A 15,717-nucleotide genomic window follows, 5' to 3' on the forward strand; every position below is an offset into this window, starting at 1 on the left:
AAAAAATGATGACTAGTGAACATTGACGAATGATAATTTTTTAGTTTTAGGTTTTTTCTAGAAGTTTTAGTATTTTTTTTTTTTTAATTTTACTAATGATAATTTTGTCATTGGGGAAACATTGACAATTTTTGGTATTTTGGGGGGACATTATCACAATTAAAAGTTTGGGAGTGATATTATCAATTGGGTGATAGTTTAAAGGGGGTATGTAGATTTTTCCCATTAAAATAAAACGATTTATCCTTTCATGTCATTATCATGTAACATAACATATATGGTTGTCTTTTAAACTCAGAAAACAAAAGAAGTGACAGAAGAAATCGAGCACTTCATGCATTAGATAGTGAAAAAAAGGACAAAGACATGATAGATTCGGGTGAGTTCTTAAAAACATTAGAGAAACTTCTCGCCAAAAGGGTTCTGATCGATCCATTTGAAAAACTCTCGATTGTTCTAATCATGTGGCTTGTCATAATGCACTTTGTGCACAATTTGCGGTTTTGTCCATTTGAATTAAAATAAAACTATTTATTCTTTCAGTTCATTATCATGTAACTAATATATTCTGAACTCAAAGCAAAAAAAGTGATGAAACAAATTTAGTACTTCACAAATTAGACAATGAAAGACATCTCAAAGACTTGATGAACGCAAGTACATTTAGAGAAGAAGATCAGAAAAGCATAGATATACTATATTTTCATTTGGAAAGAATTGTTGTAGCTACGGATGGCTTCTCATATGCAAACAAGATCGGAAAGGAGGGCTTTGGGTATGTTTACAAGGTAATTTCATCAGCATTAATCACTGTTAGTGTCCATGTAAACTAGTTTTTGATTATTGGTAACATTGTGAGTATGGTGTCTCAGGGCACATTTCTAGGAGGTCAAGAATTTGTGGTAAAGAGACTCTCAAGTGCCTCAAGCCAAGTTTTTAAGGAATTTAAAAATGAGGCGGCGTTGATTGCAAACCTTCAACATAGGAATAGTGTTAGGCTTCGAGGATATTGCACGGAAGGAGATGAAAAAATTTTACTTTATAAGTACATGCACAAGGGAAACTTAGACTCATTTATATTCAGTTGGTCTCTAAACTGAATTCTTAAATCCCTGCAATGCTTGATAAACTGTATATATCTTGTTTGAGTACAAGCTGATTTGTTATTGTTGCTAAAACTGTTCTTTGAATGGAAAATGGAAAACTTGCAAGATCGAAATCCAAGCAAGTATTTGGATTGGGAAATGCGCGTCAACATCATTTGGCAAATAGCTCGTGGGCTTCTTTATCTTCACCACGACTCTAGATTAAGGATCCTCCATAGAGATTTAAAACCCAGCAATATTCTTTTAGACGAGGGGATGAACCCCAAAATAGCTGACTTTGGCTATGCAACGATTGCTGAAGGCAAAAACACCGAGGCCCGCACAATGAGAATAGTTAGAACTTAGTAAGTCTATGGTAGACACTAGATAGTGTAACTGTGAAAACTGATTCAATCGTAACTCTATTTTGATAAACTTTACTAGTGCCTAACTGATCCACTGATAAACAATATGATGCAGTGGCTATGTCGCTCCAGAGTACATGCAAAGTGAAATTTTCTCTGTCAAATCCGATGTTTATAGCTTTGGTTTCGTTCTATTGGAGGTTGTATGTGGAAAAAGGAATACAAAATTATCCATGAGTCTTATACGTTATGTAAGTGTGCTGAATTTTTTGTAGTTGTTAATTTGTTTGGTCATTTTATAACCCATAAAAAAATTTAATTTTAAAATTGTTTCAGGCGTGGATATTGTGGGTAGAAAACAAGGTGCTGGATTTAGTGGACCAAACTCTATGTGAAGTTTGCAATGCAGATCAATTCGTAATGTACATAAATATTGGACTCTTATGTGTACAAGACAACCCACATGACCGCCCCACCATGTCAAATATTATTACCATGCTTGGCAGTGAAGCTGCAACAATTCCAACTCCAAAATAGCCTACTTTTTTTCGAGGGACATGCCTTTCCAACACAACTAATTTTTCAACTAGACCACAGAAACATACAAAATCAACTATTAGTGAAATATATGATGAGGTGCATAATGAAAGAGAAAAAAGAGTGGGAGAGAAAAAGACCAATGAAGCTTTAGAGCTATATCTTGTATTAAAGTATGATAAACTATATTATAATGGTCTTTATTCAGAGGAATGCAAGATATCATGATTTTATCAAACATTCATCCAACAAGTCTAACGTCGTGTGATCCAATCAACCACGCCACTTCAGCCACCATTCTATTGATGCAATTATGTGCAGAAGTGAAGTAAGATTTCACAATGAAGAAAGTAAGTATGAAAGTACTTACTGAGAAATGATAATTCATTACTAATGATTGTTTGTTTTTTTCCTGTAGCCTTTTCCCAAAAAAAAAAAAAAAAAAAAGAAAATTGATTGTTTGTTTGTTTTTTAATTTGGCTACTACTCTCGATAAACTACTCAAGAAATGCATATTGTGTCTAAGAAAATAAAATAGCTCATATGATAGCTGTCAACAAAGCTAGTAAGTAGTATGGGTAATGGCAAACTAGTGGATTGGGTGATGGCCGGCAGTCTAAAAGCTCTTTAATAAATAACTAAGCTAGGACTAGAAAGCTTCCAGCAGCAAACAGGCAAACTTTATATGGTGCGAGGATGTAATGGACGTTAAGACGGGTTGGTATTGAGTCTTGATATGAAAGGAGTGCAAATAAAATATAAATTATAGGGAAAAATAATTTTTTTTTTTTTTTTTTTTTTTGTAAAAAAAAAACCTCCATCAATTAACATCTGTTTTTTTAAAAAGCTTCATGAAGTTTCAAGTATGCTAAAATGATACATCAAACTATCAACATTTGCTAGAAATGCCACCCTGTTAATTGTCCCTATCAATTTAGATAAGAAAGTGGTCACGTGCCTCACAAATGACAACTTTTCTGATTATCTTCTTAACATACGCTTATCCCCTTTAAAATTAAAATAAAAAATTAACAGAAAAACTGAACTAATTTTTTTCTGAAAAAAAAAAAAAAAAAAAAAAAAAAACCAAGATGGCCGATCCCACTTAAGAGGGTTATTTCATATTTTACTGGTTCATAATCCTACCCTCCATACAGAGACTTCATAAATGTAACATGAGTGCCCCGTATTTTGACTATGTACATGTAATATAATGGAATACTTTTTTTTTTTTTTTACATGCAAATATAAATGGAATACTTTGATCTAATTAATGGAGCTTACGGAGGCATGTCTTTGAAAATTTGCTCATCTATTGACAGTGGGATGTCAATAGATAAGCAAATTTTCAAAGAAATTAAATGCCGCTGTAAGCTCCATTAATTGGATGGTCCCTATTCCTTTGCTTAATTATCAAAGCCAAGCAAGTCGTACAAAAAGGCAGAAGAAGGTGAAGCACGTACACCAATGCACTATAAAACACGTCAAGTGGGATATCAATAGATGAGCAAATTTTCAAAGAAATTAAATGCCGCTGTAAGCTCCATTAATTGAATGGTCCCTATTCCTTTGCTTAATTATCAAAGCCAAGCAAGTCGTCCAAAATGGCAGAAGAAGGTGAAGCACACCAATGCACTATAAAACAAGTCCAAAATAGCAGATGAAAGAGTAAAAATTCGGAGAACAAAAAACTTAGAGATTTTACAGTTTTTGCACGTTGACCGAGAAATTTATAATATATTTACTTTTATTTTAATGATATATGAAAGATTTACATTATAGGTTGTATTTAGATATAGAATTAAAAAGTAATTGTATTCTCTAAATTTAAGGAAAATGATTAGTTATATATATATATATATATATATATATATATATTTTTAATGATTAGTTATATACATATATATATATGCTGCTAATGCTCTTATTTGTTGCTCTCTCTCCTTATCTATCTCTCTTCAACGATGGCTGAACCCTACAGAGTGACGGTGATAGAGGAAAGCCAGGTTGCTCCACCACCCAACTCGGTTCCAACCACATCTCTCCCTCTCACTTTCTTTGACATCCAATGGCTTCCCTTGGGTCCCATTCAAAGCCTTTTCTTCTATCAAGTTCCTCAACCCACCAACTATTTCACACAAGCCATCCTTCCCACTCTCAAACACTCTCTCTCCCTCACTCTCCAACTCTTCTTTCCCTTGGCAGCCAATCTGGTATGCCCTCCACAAACAGACAAACCCCATATCCTCTACACAGAAGGAAACTCTGTCCCTTTCACCGTCGCTGAGGCTGCCGGCGATTTCAACCACCTCATTGTCAATAATCCACGGGATGCTAGAGAATTGCACCACTTCGTGGCACACTTGCCCCCAACACACGTGTCATCCGATGACACGCGTCTAATCCCTCTCATGGCCACGCAAGTCACAGTTTTCCCAAACGAAGGAATTTGCATTGGCATGACCTTTCGCCACGCGGCAGCTGATGGAAGAGCAATCCACCATTTCATGAAATCGTGGGCGTCCATATGCAGGACAGGTGGAGACTTGACTTGCCTTGACAAGTCACCGCCTTTCCATGACAGGGCTGTGATCAAAGATCCAAATGGGCTTGATAACAATTACTTGAAGGAAATGGGGAATTGGGCTTCAGCGTTGGACGAGGACTCAGATCTCATCAACAAAATTGCTGAAAAGGTTCGGGCCACATTTGTTATGGGCCGAGCCCACATTGAGGGACTTAAGCAGTGGGTCAAAGGTCAATGCACGAACAAAGAAGACTTGGAGCCCTTACACTTATCAACATTTGTGGTAACATGTGCACTCATTTGGGTTTGCTTGATCAAATCCCAACACAAAGGAGTATGCAACTTTTCGGACGATAATAGTAAGCTCTGCTACTTCATTTTTGCAGCAGATTGCCGAAACCGGCTTAAATTTCCAATACCTTGTACATATTTTGGAAATTGCGTAGCACCATGTTTTGTAGGACTTGAGAGGCGTGAGGTAGTGGGAGAAACTGGGATTTTCGAAGCTGTGAAAGCTATTGGAAACAAAGTTGGGCAATTGGAGACTGAAGCTTTAAGAGGGGCAGAAACATGGGCGTCGGTTTGGAAAGAAATGTCTGAAATGGGGAGTACTATTGTTTCAGTTGCAGGCTCACCAAGATTGGGTGTTTATGATACAGATTTTGGGTGGGGGAGGCCAAAAAAGAGTGAAGTGGTTCACATTGATGTTACGGGGGCTTTTTCTCTTGCTGAGTGTAGAGATGAGGATGGTGGAATCGAGGTTGGTTTGGCACTTAGCAGGAAAAGTATTGGTGATTTCAATGCCATCTGGGAACAAAGCTTGAAGCTTTTTTGAATCTCCATTAATTAGCTGCATCACTCTGGCAAACCGTTAACTACCAACAAGTTTTGTCAGCAAGCAGCAAGACTTTGGATTTCTTACTCACTACGAGTTCTATTGACGCCACTGTTTAGAATTTTCTTGTTGAGAAAAGTTCATCTTATTTTATCTTTTGCATTATTATCTCTGTTTTCTTTCCATCTTGTTATCCGATAATAAGTTTGTATTTATGTAAGTTAATGGAACGACGAAAACGATAAATGAAGTATTCCAGTTTTAATAAGTTTGTATTTATACTAATATAATTAATATAAATATCCACCGTTCGTTCTGGGAAGACCTACAAGCCTACAACTAGGGATGTTAAAAAAAAAGGGAAAATCAGGACTGGAACCAGAAACCCGGTAGCTAGACCGGAAAACTGGGATATCGGTTGGAAAAAACCGATAACCAAGGTACTCAGTTCTAGTTATCCGTTTTGGGGTTTTAAATATCCGGTTTTAACTGGATAACTGGGTGTATATATATATATTCAAATTTAATATATTTATTATTATTAATCACTTCTCTAGTTTTCTCTTCTTCATTTCTTCTATGTAGGGCTGTTAAGTGAGCGAAACGTCTCGCGAGCAAGCTCGGGCTCGACTCGAATATTAAATGAAGCGTTTCGTAAATACGAATCCTGGCTCGAATATTAAACTAAGCAAGCTCGGCTCGACTCGGCTAAGCTCGCAAGCAAGCTCGTTTAAGCTCATATATATATATATATATATATATATATATATATATATATATATATATACAAATAATTAATTATATATTTTCTGATTGGCTGATCCCCTCCCATAAATCTCATTATTCATTAAAATCTTAAAATTGCATTTATTTTGGTCTTAATTTGCTCACCAGATTTACATGGGATTTTATATTGTGTTTATTAAATCCTATAAAATTGCATTTCCTAATTGGCTCATTGCCTCCCATAAATCTTATTATTCATTAAAATCTTAAAATTGTATTTATTTTGGTCTTAATTTACACACCGGAATTACATGGGATTTTATACTGTGTTTATTATAGCCTGTAAAATCGCATTTCCTGATTGGTTGATTCCCTTCCATAAATCTCATTTTTTATTAAAATCTTAAAACTGCATTTATGTTTAAGCGTGAAAAATTTCAGACCCTTCGATTTTGCCAACTGTTCCGCAATAACTGCTCATGCCTGCAACAATTAGCCTCTCAACAGCTGACATGTTGCCTCGAAAATGCTACAACGTTAAAAATCTCACAGCCTTGCCAGCTTGCACCCACCATTTCTTTCATTTCCTCATCTCTTCACTTTTACTCATATGGTCATACCAAAACCCTCGCTGCATCTACTGCTTCTTGCTTGGTTTCAATCAAACCCAAATACATGACAGAGAGAGAGATCGAGATGCAAAGATTGAGAGAGAGACCAAGATGCAGAGATTGCGAGAGAGATCGAGATGCAAAGATTACAATGGTTGAAAGAAGAAGACGATGAAGCCAAAGAGGAGGGGTTTCCGACCATGGGTTGTTGTGAGCTAAAATCTTAGCATTTCCTGTGTATTTTCTTTTCGCCCATTGTTTATAAAACAAAAATCACATTGGTTGGGTAAGATTTCACCTACGTTTGATTTAGGTTGAGATTTTGTGATGTGTTCTTTCCTAATTGACATGAAACACAAATAGATTGACTCGACTTAACTGAAGACACAGGAAGGTAGTAGTTGTGAAGCAGATGCTGCAAGATTTGATGACTTGGATGCCCTAAGCGGTTGTGCCAAACTGAAGAAGACATCCTGATCCCAATTTGTCCAGTAAATGCTCTGACTTTATTTTTGGTGAAGTGTTGTAGCCTTAATGGGTAGAGACCATCTTCACTTGCCCCTTGTAGGAGGGGATCTTCCCTGTGAGGTTGTCCTTAATCAAGAAATAGGTATCAGTTAGTTTAAAATGGCAATTATTGTCACGACAAAATTTATTTATTGAAAGTAAATTTGTTGTAGCATCAGGACAATGTAAGATATTTTTAAGATGTAGGAGTTGATTTGAGCGAAGAAAAGAGGAAGAGCCAGTGTGGGAGATACCAAGTCCACTACCATTACCTACTGCTACTGTCTCATTACCCTGATATGGATGCTGCAGAGTTAGATTTTCCAAGTCATTAGTGATGTGAGTATTGGCTCCACTGTAAACAAGCCATTCATCTTCATCTTGTAGATCGTTGGATTGGGAAACCATTGCAGCAAGTTCAGATGGTGGATGTCGTCCTTGGAATGAATAATCCATGCGATGAAAGCAGTCCAATGCTTGATGATTGGAGCGGCCACATATCTGACAAAGAGGTTTGTTGGATGAGAGGATGCCAGGTTGAGAATTTCTCCTTGGAGTGTAGTTATTTCTCCTTAGAGTGTAGTTGTTGGGAGAATTGCTTCTTGGAGTGTAGTTACTAGTGCTTCCAGTAATAGTTTTTCCTTGGGAGAAAGCAGGGGTTGGGAGTATACCAGGAGATCCGTTGAAAGTCTTCTTTGAGGGATAGGAATTTCTGTAATTGGAGAAATGTTTCCTTTGGTTGTTGAATCTCTGTTTGTAACCTGGCTTCTGAGCAGTCATGGCAAAGGATTGTGGTTCATCAATGGCAGCCTGATGTTCAATGAGTTGCTCGTGTCAAAGTAATTCAGACTGAAATTCTTCAAGAGACATAGTGGTATTCTTTGTTATCATGGAGTAGGTCATGACAAAAGAATTGTAGGTGGAGCTTAATCCACCAATGATGTAGGATACAAGGTCATCATCGGGGATGGGGCTGCCGGCGATAGCTAGCTGGTCAGCCAAGGATTTTGCACTTCGAATAAAGGTAACACATGGATTATTACCTTGTCTGAGAGTCTGAAGTTGGCGTCTCAATTGAGTGATGTGAGACCTTGATGGAGAAGCATAACGAGTGGCAAGGGTTTTCCATACTTGATTGGAGGTTTTACACCCATAAATAGTAGGCACAAGTGGAGCAGTTAAGGTTGCAATTAACCAACTAAGAATACATTGGTCTTTCTTTTCCTAGAGAATATATTCTGGATTTCGGACTTCAGGAGTAGTTTTGTCCGGAGAAGATGGAATAAGCTTTGGTAGGCATGGCTCAGAGCCATCAACAATGCCCATCAAGCGGTTAGTTTTGAGGATGGGCTTAAATTGAAATACCCATCCGAGATAGTTGCTGTCATCGAGCTTGGATTGACAAAGATGCACAATGTTTGGCATTGTGAAGGATAGAGCGGTGTCGCTGGATTGCATCATGAGTGCAGTATCAAGGACATGGCAAGGAGATGTGGCTATGATCTGGTGCGGCAAGGAGAAGAACAGCAATTAGGCTGTAATTTGGTGCAGCAAGAAGAAAGAAAGTAGGTGCGACAATCTGGTGCAGTGCGGCAATTTGGTGCAGTACAGCAGGTGCGGCAAGAGAAAAGGTGATCTGAGGGCAGCAAGAAGAGCTGCAAATTTGCCTGGAGAAGAAGCAGATTCCGTTGAAGAAGGCCCACAAATTTGAGAGGGTCAAGGATCTTATTGAGAGGGGTATGAACCGTAAGGCTCTGATACCATGAAAGAAAGCAAAGAAAATTGCTTTTGGCGGAATGAAGTCTCAGCTTCGTTCTCATTGTATATATAGGCAAAGAGTTACAATTGTAATCAAGATTGACAAACCCAAACTTGATACAAACTAGGAGACCTAATTCAATACAAATAAGTAAAACAAATACAACTAGAACACTAAAGAGAAGAGATAAGAACAACTATAAGGATAATACTAGAAGATAAGAACAACTATAAAACAGACTCTATTGGTTCCTTAACAGGTTTCAGCCATAATAGTCGAGCCCGAGCTCGAGCTCGAACAGGGATTCAACCCTATCGAGCCGAGCTCAAACAAGAATCTCATGCTCGAGCCCGAGCCTGAGCCTGATCAAAAAATAAACGAGCCAAGCTTGGACAGCCCAAGCTCGCCCAAGTTCGGCTCATTTACACCCCTACTTCTATGCATGTAGATGAAATTTGTAGTTGAGATCGGTTGATAGAACACACACACACACAAAGATATATATATATATAGTGTGTGTGTGTGTAGTACTCTATGTAGATGTAGTTTAATCTCATGTATTATGTAAGTTTTTAAAATGAAATTTTAAGGCTATTTTTTTTTTATAAAAAAAAAAAAGGTTAAATTAAGCCCAAAAATTAGCTCTAATACCTAAAAAAAAATAAGCCCAAAATGCAAAAAAAAAAAAAAAAAATCGGTTACCTAGTATAGATAACCGGGTACCAATCAGAACCGGCCAGTCATTGTATAACCAGCTAACTGGCTACCCCGGTTTTGGTTGCCGATTTTGGCCAATAACTAGGTGGGAACCAAGACCGAGTTTTCACCCCTACCTACAACGGAAACATAGCAATTGTCTGGGGGATTTGACAAGTGTAGCTTCAAAGTTCGAGGGCTGATACTTACGAGCCACTAAACTACTTTGTGATTACCGATGCGGACCTTGGTTGCAGGCCTTTGGAAGTATTTGAAACCCATACACGAGATTTATGCTTGTTTGGAGGTGGCTAGGTTCGGCGGTTGCTCCAGAGCCGAACCTTGATCCAACAGAAATGATCAATGAAATAGTCCAGTTTTATTATAATTATCTTGAGATATGAGACTTCTTTAACATAGAACGACCCATTGCTGTTTATATATATGATGATAAATTCACTGCTGCACATGATCAAAGATGTTGCCTGGCCTACATATCTCAACAAATCATGGAGTCAAAGTTAAAGAAAGAAACAGCACAGCAAATCACGAAAATATCCCAATCCTTGAGGCGCACACATTATCACATCAGCTCTCACGTCATATAGAAAATAATTCGTGTTTAGTAAGTATATATATTTTCTGATATTGAGTTGTATATATATATTCTTGACTCAGGAACACACATATAGAGTTGTATATATATATTCAGATATTCTCTTGACTCAAATAGCCAGCATAGCTGTAGCCAAGGATTATACAATTGCTTTAGAGTCCAAGGGAAAACACCTGCAACCAATTAAATCTCGAAGGGTGGTATAATAAGAACTTACTCGTAATGCCTCATTCAACCTTTCAAACTTCAAAAGAATGTTCTTTCTTTTGATAGCCTCCAGAGAGGATCACTTGAACACCACTTCAAAGTTTTCACACGCGACTTTGAATGCTGAAGCCCGAAGGATACTTTTTCTTTGTCTTTTATCCCTTTGAATATTGTTGGTGCATTTTAACATTAAAATAATAATAATAATTTATAATTTATTATAATAATTTAAACATTTTAAAATAATAATAATAACGTACACATTCAATTCTCTTACAAGGAAGTTGCCGATAAGTTTCTTGGCCCTTTTTTTTATGATGCAACGCGGCATCGGTACGGTAGGTAGTCCTGCAACTCTAAATTATATTTTTTCTGCTAGTTTTGCATCCATAGAGAATAACTTCTTCCATGGCGGCCTTCCATGGATCCTCTTCCTTTCCCTCTTCTTCTTTATCTTCCCCCTTCTCTTCTATCTCTCGGTGCACTTACAATGTATTCCTGAGTTTTAGAGGTGAAGATACTCGCAAAACTTTTACTGCCCATTTATATGCAGCTTTGCGTCGAAAAGATATCAACACCTTCATGGACGACAAGCTTAGAAGCGGAGAGGAAATTTCACCAGCACTTCTCGAAGCCATTAAAGAATCAGCGATTTCAATCATTGTACTTTCTAAAAACTACGCATCATCCCAATGGTGCTTGGACGAGCTCATGAAGATCCTCGAATGTAGAAAAACAAGGGGCCAACAAATTCTACCCTTGTTCTATCACATATATCCATCAGAAGTACGGAATCAAACCAATAGTGTTGGAAAAGCATTCGCTAAACTTGAAGAAAGGTTTAAGCATGATCAAATGAAGTTGCAAAGGTAGAAGACGGCCCTATCACAAATGGGCAATTTGTCCGGGAAGTTTTTGGGGAACAGGTAATTTTAACCACTCTTTTTATCTAATCAGAAAGAATTCTAAATTCATTTTAACTTTAATTTACATTACAGTCATATTCTTTCGTCATTTTTAACATAATGTATTTTTACAAATTTTGTATTGCAAGGAATGAACCTGAATTTATTCACGAAATCATTCAATTGGTGAATTCGATGTTAGTAAAAAATACATACTTCCAAGTTGCCCACTATCCAAAGTCTTATGTACAATATGTGAAGCCACTTTTAGATTTAGAGAAGAATGACAGTACATGCATGGTAGGTATCTTCGAAATTGGTGGTATTGATAAGACGACTATCGCCAAAGCAATCTACAACTCAATTGCCTCTCTAACTGAAGGTATTAGTTTTCTTGAAAACATTAAAGAAACTTCTTGCCAAAATGGTCTGATCCATTTGCAAAACTCTGAATTGTTCTAATTATGTGGCTTTTCATAATGCTCACCATGTACAATTTGACTTTTTTTTTTTTCCTTTCAATTAAAATAAAACTATTTATTCTTTCATGTCATTATCATGTAACATAACATATATGGTTGTCTTTTGAACTCAGAAAACAGAAGAAGTGACCGAAGAAATCGAGCACTTCATGCTTTAGATAGTGAAAAAAAGGCCAAAGACTTGATATACTTGGGTGCGTTCTTGAAAACATTAGAGAAACTTCTGGCCAAAAAGATCTGAACAATTTGCAAAACTCTAGATTGTTCTAATTATGTGGCTTTTCATAATGCACATTGTGCTCAATTTGAGGTTTTGTCCATTTGAATTAAAATAAAACTATTTATCCTTTCAGTTCATTATCATGTAACTAATATATATGATCGTCTTCTGAAATCAGAAAGCAGAAAAAGTGATGAAACAAATTTAGTATGTCACAAATTAGACAATGAGAGACATCTCAAAGACTTAATGAACACGAGTAAGTTTAGAAAAGAAGATGAGAAAGGCATAGATATACTATATTTTCATTTGGAAAGAATTGTTGTAGCTACAGATGGCTTCTCAAATGCAAACAAGATCGGAGAGGGGGGCTTTGGGTCTGTTTATAAGGTAATTTCATCAGCATTAATTAGTGTTAGTGTCTATGTAAATAGTTTTTGATTATTGGTAACATTGTGAATATGGTGTCTCAGGGCACATTTCCAGGAGGTCAAGAAATTGCACTAAAAAGACTCTCAAGTGTCTCAAGCCAAGGCTTTCAGGAATTTAAAAATGAGGTGACGTTGATTGCAAACCTTCAACATAGGAATATTGTTAGGCTTCGAGGATATTGCATGGAAGGAGACGAAAAGATTTTACTCTATGAGTACATGCGCAACGGAAGCATAGACTCATTTATATTCAGTTGGTCTCTAAACTAAATTCTCAAACCCCTGCGATGCTTGATAAAGTACAATATATATATCTTGTTTAAGTAAAAGCTGATTTGTTACTGTTCTTTGAATGGAAAATGGAAAACTTGCAAGATCGAAATCCAAGCAAGTATTTGGATTGGAAAATGCGCGTCAACATCATTTGGGGAATAGCTCATGGGCTTCTTTATCTTCACCGCGACTCCAGATTGAGGATCATCCATAGAGATTTAAAACCCAGCAATATTCTTTTAGATGATGAGATGAACCCCAAAATAACTGACTTTGGCTTGGCAAGGATTATTGAAGGCAAAAACACTGGGTCACGCACAATGAGAATAGTTGGAACTTAGTAAGTTTATGGTAGACGCTAGATAGTGTAACTGTGAAACCTAATTCAATCGTAACTCTATTTAGACAAACTTTACAAGTGCCTAACTAATCCACTGATAAATAATATGATGCAGTGGCTATGTCGCTCCAGAGTACACACAAAGTGGAATTTTCTCTGTCAAATCCGATGTTTATAGCTTTGGTGTGGTTCTACTAGAGATTGTATGTGGAAAAAGGAATACAAAATTATCCATGAGTCTTATAGGTTATGTAAGTGTAGTTAATTTTTTATAGTTGTTAATTTCTTTGGTCATTTTATACCCCATAAAAAATTTTGATTTTAAAATTGTTTCAGGCGTGGATATTGTGGGTAAAAAACAAGGTGCTGGATTTAGTGGCCCAAACTCTACGTGAAGTTTGCAATGCAGATCAATTCGTGAAGTACATAAATATTGGACTCTTATGTGTACAAGACGACCCACATGACTGCCCCACCATGTCAAATGTTGTTACCATGCTTGGCAGTGAAGCTGCAACAATTCCAATTCCAAAACAGCCAACTTTTTTTCGAGGTGCAAGCCTTTCCAACACAACTAATTTGTCAACTAGACCGCTGAAAGGTACAAAATCAACAATTAGTGAAATATATGATGAGGTGAATAATGAAAGAGAAAAGAGAGTGGGAGAGAAAAAGTCTGATGAAGCTTTAGAGCTACATCTTGTATTAAAGTATGATAAACTATATTACAATGGTCTTTATTTAGAGGAATGAAAGAAATCATAATTCTATCCAACATTCATCCAATAAGTCTGACATCGTGTGGTCATCAACCACACCTCTTCGGCCACCATTTTATTGATATAATTATGCGTAGAAGTGAAGTAAGATTTCACAATGAAGAAAGAAGTATGAAAGTACTTATTGATAAATGATACTATAATTCATTACTAATGATTTTTTATTTATTTTTAAAAATTTGGCTACTACTCTTGATAAACTGCTCATGAAATGCATATTGTGTCTAAGAAAATAAAATAGCTCATATGATAACTATCAACAAAGCTAGTAAGTAGTAGGGGTAATGGCAAACAAGTGGATCGTGCGATGGCAGTCCAAAGGCTCTTTAATAATAACTAAGGTAGGACTAGAAAGCTTCGAGCAACAAACAGGCAAACTTTATATGGTATGAGGATCTAATGGACGCTAAGACAAGCCAATAATGAATCTTGATATGAAAGGAGTGAAAATAAGATATAAATTCTATGGAAAAATATAAAAAAGCCTCATCAACTAACAACTGTTTTTTAAAAAGCCTCATGAAGTTTTAAGTGTGTTAAAGTGATACATCAAATTATCAACATCTACCAAAAAGGCCACTCCGTTAGTTGCCCCAATCAATTTGGATGAAAAAGTAGTCACATGCCTCACACATGACCATTTTTTAATTTGTTTATCTTCCTGTGACACCTTTATCCTCTTTAAAATTAAATTAATAAAATTAATAAAAAAAAATTTCTTTCATATTTTACTGGTGGCCGATCCACCCACATGGGGATTATTTCATATTTTACTGGTTCATAATCCTGCCCTCCATATTCAGAAACTTCATAAATGCAACATGCATGAGTGCCCATATTTTGACTCTGTACATGTAATGGATTAATACTTTGATCTTCCACAATAGATGAGCAAACTTTCAAAGAAATGCCTCTGTAAGCTCCATTAATTGATGGTCCCTAATATTCCTTTGCTCAATTAAAGCCAAGCAAGTCGTCCCAAATGGCAGAAGAAGGTGAAGCACACCAATGCACCATAAAATAAAAACACGTCAATACAATGCGTGTTAACGTTGTGTATCACAAGCAATTTTTCAATGTCTCAATTACTGAATTACAAGCAATCTTGCAATACGTTTAATGTTATAATTTAACAAATGCTATTGAATTAATTATTTTTTGGGTCTATCTAAGAAAATCATATTAAAATGAGAAATGTTAGGTGTTTTCTTACGGTTCTTCTAGTGTTTTCCTAGTTTTATGCAAATATTATTTTCTAAAAAAGTAACTTGTCCGTCATTATTTCTCTCATTCGATTTGTAGAAACTAATATCCACTTAAGATAAGGAGAAAACAAAAAGAGCACTTAGCATTACTCTGGCATTATACCACAACTAAAGTACCTGCGGAGGAAATAAATGTAAGAAATTTGGGAGAAAATTATATAAACATAAAAGAAATACTAACCTCTGGCCATTGTTGTTTAAGCACTTGAATTGAATACTCGTTGAACGTTTGTAGAATTCACAATCCCAGAACCCTCAATTTGCAATCCTAAAACCCTCACTTTTGTTGGAGAGTGATAGATAAGGATTTTTGGCCTATCTGTTTTTCACGTTAAAAGTTTGTGATCGATGGATATCACAAGCTTGTCTTTTATATAGGCCAAGACCCCTATCCATTTATCTTACGTTGCTTCCTTCCATCAAGGGAGACAACACTTGGTGAAAAATAAAACACCTTTTCACCTTTAGTAGTTAACTGTACATTAATTACCCAAAGTTTTTAGTTTAATAAAATTTATATTTAAATAAGATACTATATACATATAATATAT

General features: G+C 36.2%; 4 protein-coding genes across 4 annotated transcripts; all 4 read left to right on the top strand.

Annotated features, from left to right (window-relative positions):
- The first annotated feature begins 1,196 nt into the window (after positions 1 to 1,196).
- On the top strand, positions 1,197 to 1,987 carry LOC132181708 (G-type lectin S-receptor-like serine/threonine-protein kinase At4g03230). The gene is made up of 3 exons (XM_059594945.1): positions 1,197 to 1,450; positions 1,566 to 1,701; positions 1,787 to 1,987. Exons 1-3 carry the CDS (start codon positions 1,197 to 1,199, stop codon positions 1,985 to 1,987), a joined length of 591 nt encoding a protein of 196 aa, XP_059450928.1.
- A 1,919-nt stretch (positions 1,988 to 3,906) lies between these two features.
- Positions 3,907 to 5,602, top strand: LOC132182570 (coumaroyl-CoA:anthocyanidin 3-O-glucoside-6''-O-coumaroyltransferase 1-like). Its single transcript, XM_059595855.1, has one exon. It carries the CDS (start codon positions 3,952 to 3,954, stop codon positions 5,347 to 5,349), a length of 1,398 nt encoding a protein of 465 aa, XP_059451838.1. The 5' UTR covers positions 3,907 to 3,951; the 3' UTR covers positions 5,350 to 5,602.
- A 5,277-nt stretch (positions 5,603 to 10,879) lies between these two features.
- LOC132181709 (disease resistance protein RPV1-like) lies at positions 10,880 to 12,779 on the top strand. The gene is made up of 4 exons (XM_059594946.1): positions 10,880 to 11,340; positions 11,526 to 11,758; positions 12,407 to 12,468; positions 12,552 to 12,779. Exons 1-4 carry the CDS (start codon positions 10,880 to 10,882, stop codon positions 12,777 to 12,779), a joined length of 984 nt encoding a protein of 327 aa, XP_059450929.1.
- Positions 12,780 to 12,868: 89 nt separating this feature from the next.
- On the top strand, positions 12,869 to 13,875 carry LOC132181711 (G-type lectin S-receptor-like serine/threonine-protein kinase At4g03230). The gene is made up of 3 exons (XM_059594947.1): positions 12,869 to 13,122; positions 13,238 to 13,325; positions 13,459 to 13,875. Exons 1-3 carry the CDS (start codon positions 12,869 to 12,871, stop codon positions 13,873 to 13,875), a joined length of 759 nt encoding a protein of 252 aa, XP_059450930.1.
- Positions 13,876 to 15,717: the final 1,842 nt, after the last annotated feature.

Source organism: Corylus avellana, chromosome ca5 (genome assembly GCF_901000735.1).
Source record: "Corylus avellana chromosome ca5, CavTom2PMs-1.0".
Lineage (NCBI taxonomy): Eukaryota > Viridiplantae > Streptophyta > Magnoliopsida > Fagales > Betulaceae > Corylus > Corylus avellana.